Source organism: Pleuronectes platessa, chromosome 20, assembly GCF_947347685.1.
Source record: "Pleuronectes platessa chromosome 20, fPlePla1.1, whole genome shotgun sequence".
NCBI classification, from domain to species: domain Eukaryota; kingdom Metazoa; phylum Chordata; class Actinopteri; order Pleuronectiformes; family Pleuronectidae; genus Pleuronectes; species Pleuronectes platessa.
In genome coordinates this window covers 5,644,460-5,658,185 of record NC_070645.1, presented here as the reverse complement: position 1 = coordinate 5,658,185, position 13,726 = coordinate 5,644,460, and the positions used below count along the sequence as shown (strand labels likewise).

General features: G+C 42.0%; 1 protein-coding gene across 1 annotated transcript in view; it reads right to left on the bottom strand.

Annotated features, from left to right (window-relative positions):
• The window catches only part of mpp7a (MAGUK p55 scaffold protein 7a), a 134,337-nt gene that overhangs the window by 61,241 nt on the left and 59,370 nt on the right, over positions 1-13,726 (bottom strand). The window contains exon 5 of the mRNA XM_053412545.1: positions 5,326-5,406. Within this exon, the coding sequence (XP_053268520.1) occupies positions 5,326-5,406 (81 nt within the window). The remainder of the gene's footprint in view (positions 1-5,325; positions 5,407-13,726) is intronic.

The window sequence follows — 13,726 nt, the reverse complement described above, 5'->3', positions numbered from 1 at the left end:
AAGCAAAGTGAATCTCACACCAGAGCTCAATATAACAAATAAATGATGTTCAGGCAAACAGACTATAAATGGATGGAGAGTTTGCAGTTTTGGTTTTCTCAAAGTTGTGTTGAGATCATTTATGTTACAAAACTAAATGAACATAAAATGGAGCTAAGGCAAATTAATGGAAGAAGCAATTAATTATTAACAGATTACAGAGGAAAAGTTCGTCTGAGGTTAGCTAAATGTGGTGTTGCGGCTCACTTTATGGTATTTTGTCTGTCACGGCACCTGATCTGTGTCGGGACAACATGTGGGTCAGCTGGGCATCCGTCAGCCTCTCAGCCGGGTGAGACACCCACGTGGGCCTGGTGCCCTTGAAGCACAACTACAATCTTTTTCTTACAATGTGCATCATTAGTTCTGAGATTGAAATTGAAATTGTGTTGAAAGAATTCGACTGACACAAAATTAATCAAAATGATAATAATCAGTGATTTTCCGTTGTTCCCTGGTCTCCACTGACTGATTCATTGATTGATTTCCACCTGTGCATGTAAGTAAAACTTAATCTCAACCTGATCTCAACTGTTTAAGAGATAAAACACTTCATTTAAATATAAAAAAGTATCTGGATCGTGTTTTTGAGATTTAACTATTTGACTGTTAAAGGTAGAGAGGTTAAGTTGTTTTATTTGTTTGAAATTCTCTTCACATCCTGACAGCCATCATTAAAATAAAGTCGCTGTTGCCCTCACAGCATTGTTATAAGCATGACAAATCATTTCACTCAGACTGACTTGAACATGTACAGTATGTCATTAAATGCCCTGCCTGCCTGCACACACCGTGCCCATTCTTAATTCTTAGTCTTCACAGGACGGAGAGACATACACAGCTGAGTCTGAGACGATAGCCAGTTACCAAGCGAGTCACGCAGATAATCCGGAAGCTTTCACGCAAACATTTGTGTTTGTACTTCCACTGGAAAAAGTGCGGATTCCCTTTCGAGTTCAGAGCATGTCTGAAAGTAGCGTAGGTGTAGCCTACTCTTGCTAGTTTTTTTTCAGTATTACCAACCCAGAATTTATGTGACCAAATGCGAAATGTGCCTGTGATAGCTTAGGCGTTGAGATATTGAAATGGACATCATATTACGGATTAGTCAAATTTAACTAAATATTATTCTGTCTCTCTCTACCCTTTCCCTTCTCGTGCTCACCTCAACCTATCCTCCACTCAACTGCCAGCTGCTGTTTCCTCTGAACTGAATCCATCAGTCCCAATATTGTGACCCTTGAGTGTCCGCTCAATGATGCCACTTCCTTAAGTCTGGCTATGCTCTCCACTGTTACATTCAATCCTTCTGCTGTGCCTAACCGACCGTAACAGAGCCACAGCTAATTCCTTGTAAAAACTTTCTGGCAAGGAGCAATAATAGCTCTATGCTAATAGGTAGCACATGGAGCATGCCCTGGCTGGTGACCATTGACATTGGGTACTACACAGGTAGAATTGTGTTACACAACATAGGATATATGGAAGCTTTCTTCCTGTGCAGATATGAGTCAGGGGGTCTAGTGTTGGTGGATTAAATGCCTAATCAAATCTGGAGTCATGTCCTTGTACAGGCCCTGCAGCTGAAGCCTGAAGAGGAAAGGAAGACGACGGAAAAGCGAGACACGGAAAGAAAGATGAAGGCAAGCAAAACCACCCTTGTTTTCCAGGCATCCTGTCCCTTCTCAGTCCATGTGTTTGTGTTCATTAGGTATAATAGAGATCCTAGAAAAACAGATCACTGCACTTGACAAAATAAACCTGCCCGTACATTCCTGGCACTGGCCCCTCATTAAAGCCCCCCCCCCCGGCCCTGTCACTGGACCACTAATTTTTTAGCTAGCAGCGCAAGATTGGTGCAGGGCAACTGCTTTACCCAGGCGTTAGGGACCCTGTTGTGAGGATTCTGCCCTGGAGGCATTGCTGTATATGCCCAGCTTGGAAATGACACTCACGCCCACCGTCTCTAAGCCTTGAACCTCAGCATGCAGTGTCAATCACTGTAAGCCTGCATACACAAACCTACCACCGCATAATCTGGCAGGAACAGCCGGCCATCATAATTGGCACTTTCATCACTGTCAATATTAGTCTTGCTGAGGGGGGCTAATACGGTCGAAAGTTGTTTTTTCATGTGCGAATCGTAAATGAAAGATTGAGGAAGTGGAGAAAGAGAAAAGAACAGAAAGAGAGACTGGAGTTTTAAGGAGCCTGATTTATATCCCCACCCTAGAAATGGATCATTTCAACCATAATTAAGAGTGATACAGTTACTATCGCACAGAGACGCCATTCAAAGGCAACAGCCATCTGCTTGTGTTTTACACCCCAGGCCTTGTGATTTACACTGGGACTGGCTGGTACGGTGTCAAGTGCCCTGGAGGACAGATGGAGACAGAAAGAGAGAGACGCTGCAGTGCTTCACTCCTGAAGCCCACGTCCTGCCTATACTTTCAGACACATTGACAATAAAATGGCATGAGCCTCCACGCTTCAGTGTGGTACAAACAAAGCTCTTCCAAACCGCGATGCTGGAGTCAATCTGTTGTCAAACCAGTGTTCCTTCTGAAGGCAGCAGGGAAATTCAGCTCACTGGTTTAAGGCCCACATGCTCAAAACCTGCTGATGGAGTCCAGCCAACATGCAAGAGTCGAGGTCATGAAGTTGAGAAAATGTGCAAGTGTGTGAACACGTGCAGATGTCAAATGATAGGCCTGATCCCCTCCATCAAATACAGATAAACTGAAGCTCACATATCTCAGACACACTTTTGTATAGAAGATCATTTTCATTGATATTTTAAATGACCACAATTACAGGAAATAATGTAGATGTTGGTTTAGTCCAGTACACTACACATTAAAAACCTTTTATCAAACACAAAGACCAGAATATCTGAAGCTTTTCGACTCCTGCTTTCTTTAACCCGAGCACTGACTGTTATTTACATTGTACCCTTGAGAGTCTTTGACTTGTAGTGCTGCATAGCATTGCTTTTGTTGAGCAGATTCCTGTCCTCAGTAACTTCTGTGCTTATGACATCTGCCGATGTGAACAGCCAGCAATAGCGGAAGCAGTAGCTGAATATTTTCCATTGTTTCGAGTAGAATTGTTTGGCTGACCTTGTTCTGCACTGGAGCCGAGGTTGGCTGACTCTTGTGTGGAGGTGGAGGGAGATGAGAGCAATGGTACTGAATAGAGGAATTCAAAAACCAGCAGATATTGTATGAGGGTCTTCTTTGGTAGATGAAGCTGAAGTTGGAGAGATGACTTGGTACTAATGCATAGGTGGCAATGTTTTCTCTGAGTTAAGGAGTCATGTTTACTTCCTAGTAGTAAAAAGCCATGACAGGTTGTTAGAAGTTTTTGTAATATTAGTTTATTAATAAAGATGATTTACTGTATTTTACTGCTCTGTCTTCAGTGGTCGATCTAAAAATGTTATAAATAGTTTACAATTTACAGAGAGGGGCCAATTATATGTCCAACATCCAAGCACATTACCCTGAAGTTATTCCTCTGTAGCTTTGAACAAATTTGGAAAATTGTCCCTTGTTGAAGCACATCAAGTTTCCTAAAGTTTTGAAAATAAAACCCTAACCCTAACTGTCAGAATTATTTGTTTGTAAATTTATCTAAGAAAAAACAGGACAGGGGCACTTCAGGGGCCAAGTAGATTTCAGCTTGGGCCAGTGCTCCCGAGGCCTCACCCCTACCTTTCTGGTCACACATGTGACCATACCTCACAGTGACGTCACAGTGTGCTGACACCATGCGAGTCATTTCATCACTGCGAACCAGTTTAACAAATGGAGGTAAACCTGACATTTTCAGCTGCTAAACTGCTCTTTAATGTCATTAAGGGTAAATTCAAAGGCTTATTGATGAGCAATAATAAACAGCCATCATGTACACACAAAAAACTGTTTCACAAGACTTTCACATGCTGAACGGTTTGATAGATTGTCCCTTGTCGTGCCAAATACCTTCACTGTAAGCCTAATAGTAGTAATAAATGCAGCCTCTCTGACACAGGCATGCTTCATTGCAAGTGCAGTGATCGTTTGTCACCTTATTTCACTTCAGGCTTGACAGAGACAAAGGTCACAATGTCCTTTCATAGCAAGGTAGGAGAGCAGGCCTGAGATAAATATCAAACATTTATCTTCAAGATAGTGGCTATGTGAGTGTATTGGAGTGTATATCCACCATTATACTGTATATCAATGGGGGACTGTGTTGATAGCTGGTAGAATTTTGGTGTCAGAAAAACACAGTTCTATTAGCAGAATTCAAGAAAGTCATCATTACATCACTAGGAAAGACTTTAAGCCATTTTTGGAACCCCCGTCCCTTTAAAAAGCTGATGTTGAGACATTTTGGTTCGTAAATAATTGTATGCTTAAAAAGTGAGGGAATTGTGAAGGGGGACTTGATGTTGAGCTGTTGTTTCTGGCAGAGCCCAAATAAGTGTGATGACAGTGCATTATAAAGGAATTCGTCCAACTCGACTACTGTCCCAGCATCATCAAGGCAGCTCTGTCTGAGGCTGAGACACCTGTGGGGCCTGATGGATGATCAGAGCCATCGTTTGAAAATAAAAACGTGTACATTTATTTTAAAGCTGTCTGCGTCTGGCTAATGAGGCCAGCAGCTACAGCCAAGAGGATAAGAGTTACCGTCCGTCTTGCTGTTCTATGTCTTCGCCAAGTTTAGATCCACGTTTATCCAGACTCGTTATATATATGTTTTGAAGACTTCGGAGGAGTTTAATATGTTGTCATTATTAGCATATGAATGTTTAAAATGTGGCCTTGACATTTGACAAAAACCTTATAGGTCTAACAATTTCATCCAAGTGTCTGAGTGAAAGTTTGTGCTAAATGTGGAGAAATTCCCTCCAGACATTCCTGAGATAATATGCTCACAAAGCCAATACAGGTTTTGTGAGGTCACAGTGACCTTGGTTTTTTAACTACCAAACTCTATTCAGTTCACTCCGAGCCCAAATGAAAGTTACAAATTCGAAGAAATTCCCTCAAGGTATAACCGAGATAATACGTTCAATAGGATCGGCCCCTGTGAGGAGGCATACAAGACATCCCCCGGCTCTAACAGTACAGCAGGATAAAAACATCACTGTGATACTGATGCGTCACAAACAGTCAACATGCACAAGCAAAACTTTGTATTTGACTCACTCTGTGGTATCCAGAACAGGATGATATTCTGATGTTTCTTAAAGACATTGTAATCCACCACAGAAAGGAATGTTGTCAAACTTACCTCGATGTGGAGTTTGGTCAGTAGTTTGAGAAGCTCTTTAATTTCTTCATTGGCCGATTTCCCTTCCAGCTCCTCAGACAACTAAAGAGGAGAAGACACAGAGCGGAAGGAAATTAAAAACCCCACAGTCCTCTGTACATGTTAGATACAAAACAGACTTGAAATGAGGGCTGACAGGTTACTACATGTGATGAGGTAATCTAATTACGAACATATATAAATATTTTCCATGATATGCTAATTATATACTGAACCATATTATAAATGTACAAAATGTTAACATTTAGGTACCTGCCTCTCACATTCCATTGCATCAGTATCTGTATAGTGTATGGTTATATGCTGTTCAGCTATAAGTGCTTTTTGTTTAAAATCTTTGGCCGGCGATATAGGGATTACATTATAGTACGTTGACATTCTTCCATTTGTTTTGTATTATGAGTGTTTCATTCGCTGGGACAAAGAGAGAGGAAATAATTGCAGTGATTAGGTTTGAGAGAAGTGTTACCCCACTATATTTCTGGAAAGAAGATATGCGTGTTCCTTTATTTTGCCTATTAGAGTTGAATTCAATCCAAAATTTGATTGAATTATAAAGCATTAAATCATGACATAAATTATGTCGAGGCAATTTATAGGACTAAGGTCAAAGTCAGATCAGGTAACCTTACAATGCTATACAAAAGAAACCCAGAAAGGTCCCACTGGGAGCAAGCACGTCGCAGCAGTGGAGAAGAAGAAGGTCCTCTTGACAGGAAAAGAACAGAAACTGACTGAAAGCAGAGCAATCATAATTCTGGCTGTAAGTCTGCTGCTGCCGCTTCAGTGTGTAGTTTCATTGGCAAGGACCTGCATGTCGCCTATTTGCATAGGTTGATGCACAGCTATAGATGCACCTTTACACACACTCACGTCTGGAAACAGCTCAGCACAAGAGTTTTGTGATCAGAAAATAAAAAAAATAGGGAAGGTCACCAAACTGCCAATAGGCAATGGAGAAAGAACTCCTCTTTTACTTTTCCCACCCAATTTATTACTTTGGGTCACCACTCCCTAGATCTAGCCTGGATGCCAGACGAATTTAGCCCCGCCCACAACAATTTGGTCGGGCAGTTCGGTCTGGAGTCGCTCCATTGGGAAAAAATTATGGCCCGACCGGGCCAATGAGATTGTCAGGGCGGGCTTTATACGATGATTGACAGATGATCAACGGTAACGTAATCAACCACGTCATCACAGTGCCCTCGGGTTGAATTCGTTTTCAACAAACATGCCTGCCGCTGGCGAGCTGAGATGTGTAGATGCTGCCATTGAGTCTGTTTTAGAAGACATCGACAGCGCATTCATTTTGAAAGAGGAACACAGAACGTGGAGGCGACGCCAGAGCACCGCGCTAATCCCTATCGCCCCGGCGCTTGGCTGCTCACACCGGACACTGAAGCGACGCTGAACCGCCGGGCAGCGCTAATAATATCACCCGTTGATCCAGTAGATCGCTGCACGGCTTTGTGCCAGTCACACCGGAGGCTGAAGCACCGCGCTGCGCCAAGGCTGCCTCGCGGTGCTTCAGCCTCCGGTGTGACGGCACAAAGTTTTAACATGGGAGTGGATGGGAGCCAGCTGTTATTTAAGGCTTGGCGCTGCGCTGAAGCGTCCGGTGTGAACCCAGTAAATAACTCACAATGCGTTGCTTAGCATACGTCACATACTACGTTGCTCTGATTGGTTGTAGGTCTATCCAATTGAGCGAAGAGGAATTTTACTTCCTGGTCAGTTGAAACACGCCCTATAATTTTTTCCCAATGGAGCGACTCCAGACCGAACTGCCCGACCAAAATGTTGTGGGCGGGGCTAAGTTCGTCTGGCATCCAGGCTACCCTAGATCATGGGTGGGCAAACTTTTTGACTCGCGGGCCACAATGGGTTCTAAAATTTGACAGAGGGGCCGGGCCAGGACCAGATGGATGGAGTGTTTTTGTGAACTAATATAAATAACACGAAAAAATCATTACATGAAGGATTTGGCCTTTAACAAGTAGCAAAGCATTTATTTGCAAGGCAATTTAACAAAAACTCGCCTTCGGAGAAAGGCTTGCTAGCTTTTGCTATTTCGAATGCCACCAAAAAACTTAACTTGGTATTTGACTCTTGAATCGCAGTTTGTCGGTGAATTTTTTTTTGCTGAGTCTGTAAATTAGACGCCAACCTCTGAGCCGTAGCCGCCAGTTCTTGCGTTGACTGCTTGCTAGCGTAGTTAGCATGCTTCGTAGCAAAGTGACAGCTGATGTTCTACTCCTTGAAAACTGCGACAATTTCTTGGCATATCAGGCATACAGCCTTCTATTGGACTTCAGTGAAAAAGTATTTTGTTGTCCACTCCGTGTTAAACACTCGGCACTCATTGTCCACTTTTCGTTTCCTTGATCCGCTCATTTTACAGAAGGGCTCACAGGGCAAAGTGAAAAAGTGAAGGGAGATCATGTGCCCTTTCGAGCCCTATACACAACACTCTCAGTCAATTTTAATTTAGCTGACGCTTTTATCCAAAGCGACTTGCAATAAGTGCATTCAACCCAGAGGGTACAAACCCAGAACAACAAGAAGCAAGAAAGTACAGTTTCTTCAAAAATAAAGCAAAACTACAAAGTGCTATAAGTAATTGTCATTGAAGTGCTACTAAATTGTTAGTTTAAGAAAAAAAAAATGTAATTAATTTGTTTTTATATTTTACATTTGGACATGTTCGGCGGACCGTATTAAAAAGCCCAACGGGCCGTACTTTGCCCATGTCTGGCCTAGATATTAATACAAAATGTTTTAGTCAAAACAAATCCCCAAATAACTTAAATAATTTAAGTGGTTCTCAATGTACATCACCATGTGTCACATATGGCCTGTTTTCCCGTACCTTATTTTAATTACTGAATTTTATTAAACAACTGATCATATTACTTTGTGAATATAAAAAAATAGAAAGTATTACATGCGGATAAGCAGAGTGTAACAGCAAAGTAACACCTGTAAGGCTTGAGCAGACCTAAACTTGAGGGCACTATACAAGTAGGCTTTCAGACAGCTGAAAAGCAACAGGAAACATCCCATAGGAAAAGTAAAGGTGATAAATCAGATGCAGTTTAGTGAGAGGTGAGGCCTCATGTTGTCACAGGCCCTAAAATTCTTATTTGTCACCACATTTTTTCGTAAACATTTAATATTCAGTGGGATCATTGTTCAATGCAAATCTCAGTAACCAAAGAAATCAGGCCGTTCCTCTTGGAAACAATGGGAGCAGTGAGGGAATCTCTGTGGTAGCAGTGGTGGGATTGAGCTGGACTACACTGATGAATGTCTCTGAGTCGAGTGACTCTGCTTCCAAAGCCCAGGCCACGCTCCTCCGTCTGCTCTCTGATTTATGGACGGTCCTCCTGGATGCTGCTGGATGTGGAGTGAGTGTGGAGAGCGTCCCACACAAAGAGCTGCTTGTGCTCTGAGAACCGGGATCAGGAGCTAAAGTCGGCTCCACACAAAGGGCCAGTGGACGTCATGGACTGAGGCTTCTCTGTGTGTGTGTGTGTGTGTGTGTGTGTGTGTGTGTGTGTGTGTGTGTGTAGGTGGACGTGAAAGCTATCATAGTCATGTTTCTTCTCTTGTATGTATAAGCACATGTGTACAGCTGGTCTTACTGTACATGAGGTTATGTATATTTTGTATCACATATATATGAATTGCCCCACAGGTGGGATAGTTATAGAATATAGTATATTTCAAAGTATAACGTCAAGTTATTTATGCAATCTCCTTATTTAATAATAAATTCCATAAGTGAACAAAATGACATTTTGCACAACAGTTTTTACTGTATTAACTATTCCTCAAGCAAAGAAAGGGTGATTAAACAATAATGGAAATAAGAATTTGTTTAAACTCTGACACTATATAACTTGTAGGACATCATGACCAATGTCAAAGTCTATGAAGTCTGAAATAATCAGAGGAAAAATAAACAGTACTAAAGATTTAAGAAACAAGAAAACAGAAAAGTATCAACAATTATTTTCAAATATGAATTAAATACAAAATTAGTGTGAAGTAACATCTGGTGCAGAGGCAGACGTTTTTTGCCGCCTGACAATGAACTTCTCATATCAAATTTTGAGTTTTAAAAAATCCATGTGATATTGAATGTCAACAAGTTTTGATCCTAGACTTTTGATTAAGATGCCATTTTTGTATTTTGTAAAATGTTTTGTAATAGAGGAGCTGTATGTGTCTGTAGAGCAATAAATATTTAAAAAATACGACTAACATATGTTTGGAATTTCTCTCCTGAAATGTACCTCCGTTTGTCCATGACGCCATTCTACAACTGCTACTCTCTCTTCTATCTTGTTCAAACTAAAAATGACTTCAGTGGATAAAACTGGTCACTGAGCAATATTTAATATTTCCTACAATAAGCCATACATGATAGATTTAAAGGTCAAAAAAGTTAAACCCATTAATTTGTGACTAAACCGTCTAGTCCCTCGCTTATAATAAGAAAATACTTCTTGATGATTAACACTTTAACACATATTCCATTTATAAAAGCCTTTGCATATAAAGCAGTGTATCAAAGAAGCATGGGAGATACATGGATCATTTTGGGGGCCTCTTGCTGTCATCACGTAACAGATAAGTTGAACAGGGGGATCTCCTCCAAAACACAACAAAGCCATTTAAATGGGATGCTGCAGTGGACGATGACAGAGGTTGGAAAAACCTACAGTGTGTGTGAGTAATGACCCCTGAGGTGTGGGAATAAGGCAACAGAGGTGAGGCAGTGGTAGACGCATGGGTTAGACTGGGGTTAGGGAGGACGCTATGTCACTGTACCTGAAAGAGTTTGTTTGTGTGTGTGTGTGTGTGTGTGTGTGTGTGTGTGTGTGTGTGTGTGTGTGTGTGTGTGTGTGTGTGTGTGTGTGTGTGTGTGTGTGTGTGTGTGTGTGCCTTTTGAATATATCCATTAGTGTCTCTCGGGGTAGTTTAGCACAGACGGCTGGGAAAAAGAAAAATGAGAAAACGAATAGTCACATTGGTCAAGGTTCCTCTAGCGTTACCCTCCACTCAACCCTACATTACTTCACTTTGTCAAATCTACACACAGGTAATGAACTCTGAGAGAGCCAGGTCAGAGTAAGAGAAAAGGGAGACCACATGTGTAAAGGGAGCAGGAGAGAAAGAGGTGAAAAGAGAAAAACAGAGGAAGGTAGAGGCTGAGGTGAGTCGGGGTCAGGGTCTTTAGTGAGGGAACATCTCTTGCTCCTAAACAGTCCATCAGCTCATCACTAGGCTGTTTACAGCAAGGGAGAGGGGCATAGGAGGATGGGGGACTGTACGTTTCCACTCCCTTGTACTGTCCTGTTAAAACACCTCATCCCATAACTCAGTGAGGACGACAGACAGGACGTATTTGACTGCTCTCTACCTTCGTGCTTCTCCGTTAGAATCACATTTTCCATTCTCAGACCGTCACCAAAAGTGAGGGAGGGGGCAAAAAAATTATGCTGGTCTCCTCTGGGACTGTGCGTATTTCATTTGTTAAATGTCATGGCAGGCACCCAGTGTTCAGATATGTTTGATTCCCAGCTTGTCAGTTTATAGCTCTCTCTCGACCCTGAACGACGACAAGCTTTTTTATAAAGCTGCCAATTCATCAAGCTGACCTTCTTTAATAGCTATTATTAAAACTGTTTCAACATCTTAGCCTTTTACCAAAAAAATCTGATCTCAGCCCAGTCTGCGTCATCGGTTTCATACGAGGGATAAAATACACTTTGGCTTGATTTGTTGTGTCACTGATTAATAATACACTGGCTGACTACAGTGAATTCATGTGCAGCATTTTGATTTTATTTTATTCAGTTATTATGGAAAAATATGTTTTCCTATTATTATATTTTATAGAATTCAATAAAAGTTTTTAATGTCTCATGGTCTAAAATACTGGCTTCCATATGCCTTAAAATAAAAAATGAAAAGGAAATGAATACAGGATTTTTTTTTTCTCATTAAAGAGAGTGAGCATAAGAAGTGAGTGACTTCAATCCAGATATACTTTAATGGGGTCTTTCTTGAAAACACAGAGTACATCAGTGGAAGATTTATGGTGCAATTGTATTTCGACTGGCAACAGCGACTTGTAGGCAGCTTAATTTCGAAAAGTCATGTTTGTATACAAGGACATCACACTATCAGCTGTGTGTGAGCCACATGGAATGGATATTAGATTTCGTAATAAAAAAGTGCGATGGAAAGAATAAAACGCGGAGAGCCTCTCAATCAAAACTATAAGAGAAGTCAGAGTTCGATGATGTTGTGACACAATGTGGGATCATGGGAGTTGCTGTCTTCCCCGCTGATGAAAATCTACCTGATGAAGGACGAGCAAAGTCACTGGTAAAATGGGTTTGAACATTGTTGGAAACATTTTGGACAAGTCTACTAAATGTATAACATAGGTCTGGACATATTAATAAGGAGTTGCTATAATTAATAAATAAAAAAACGGATAAGTCTACAACAATTAGTTAACAACAAATTGTACTTACATAAGGAAAGTAAACCTGTCAATCAAATAAAGTTGCCCTTATTGTCCGACTCACAAGAGCAATGCTACGAGTTATTGCAGATAACCGATCAGATCAGTTACCATTGACTTTGAAATGCAAAGCAGGAGCACTCATATGTATTAACATCTCAAATCTGTCATATCCTGATGGGCCTGGTCTGAGTTTCATTTACAAATTTGCAATGATGGACCAGGAGCCCCAGTCAAAGCTAGAATTACAGACCAGTGCTCTCTGATGGCACCCAGTGGTCTTATCGAGTAACAGCAGGTCTTTGGGTGATTATAAAGATGTTGGGAACCTTGCCAGAGGAGGGAAAGTGTGTTTTGAGCAGAGAAGGACACAAATGGGCCACCAGGACCGACAGTCTTACTCCAAGCGATGGACAAGGGGCTGGCGCTCAGCTTACTGTTGATGTGGCATGTTGAAATTTCACAGAGCTGGCACGTGTGTGAGGCTGATTGGCCCCTTTTGATTCATGTAATACTGTATTTGACAATCCACAATGAGGCAAGAGTGCTTCCATTTCAGTCTTAATGAGCACTGGAAGAAGATTGTGTGAGCAGTAATAAATGTCTATGTACATCCATGAACGTGTGTGCACAGTCCTCTCACTGACATGTCTGTATAAGTATGTAATATAGCACCTATTGCCCTGGCCCAGGATTGATCGTATTTCAGGCGGCGTTAAGCGAGGCAAGTTAGCTTGAGCGGTGGCAGTCACCTGCTGAGTGCGCTAGACAGTGCAGCCGGGGGCAGACGAGGGTTGAAGTGTCATTTTATGTTAGGCAATAAATTAAGCCACCATTACCCGAAACCCTAGCCCGAAATGAATTTCATCTAACTCTAGATCTCTCCCATTTGCCTTTCAGTCCTCAGCCACCACTTCAATAGCATTCATTTGGAGCGGTGACATGGGTGAAAAACAATCCGCTTTAAAAATACACTGCAACGCTCCAGGTTGGGAGTTTTTCTTTTTCTCTTTTTTTGGACTAGCTTAGGAAAGAGGGACTTATGGTTTGCAGTGTGCTGTGAGACGCTTTGATACACCATCTCTGGGCTTCATCCCGATACCTGATAATCCCAGGGAGACGCTTTGCGGGGCATTTACCAGGAAGCTTAAATTTGAAAGTCTGTAATTTGACAAAAAAAGAGGGAGAAAGAAAAACTGTTAGAGGGAGGGTAACATGTGGGTTGATTGTTGGGGGTCTCTTTAAAGGTCTGTGGACTCTTGCCATAAGCCATGGGGAGAAAGAGAAAATCTGAGACAAGAGAAACAGAAGCGATCCCTCACACTGTGTTGTCGGCTTGTAGCTAGTGGAGTTCCTCGATCTGGTGTTACCTGGTTAGCAGTGTCAGTTTGACAACACTAACAGCAGAGTAGCACACAGAAAGTCTAATGAGTTTTTGAGAATATTGTCCCCACAGTTTCAGGATCGGCCATCCAAGTTTGGTTCGGGGTCCTGGGTGGTTTGGGACGCCTGTCATCTGTATTGGTATGTGTGTACCGTCCAGGATGGAACGTTCTGGCTACCGCTCTGACATTTGCGGCGTGCACAGTCCGGAAAACCGCTCTCGACCACACGACGGACTCTCTTTCATGACGGACTCAGGATACACTGTGGACTCTCGCCTGCTCTCACCCCAAACGACTGTAAGAGCCTCAGCCCCTCGTTCTCTCGTCTTTCCCTTGCCTCAGTACTAATTAGGATGATGTATGGCTGTGGGCTCTTAAAAAGGGGAGGAATAGTCGGAGGCACTTTGATTACAATAAACAGAGACCTGGGGATTTC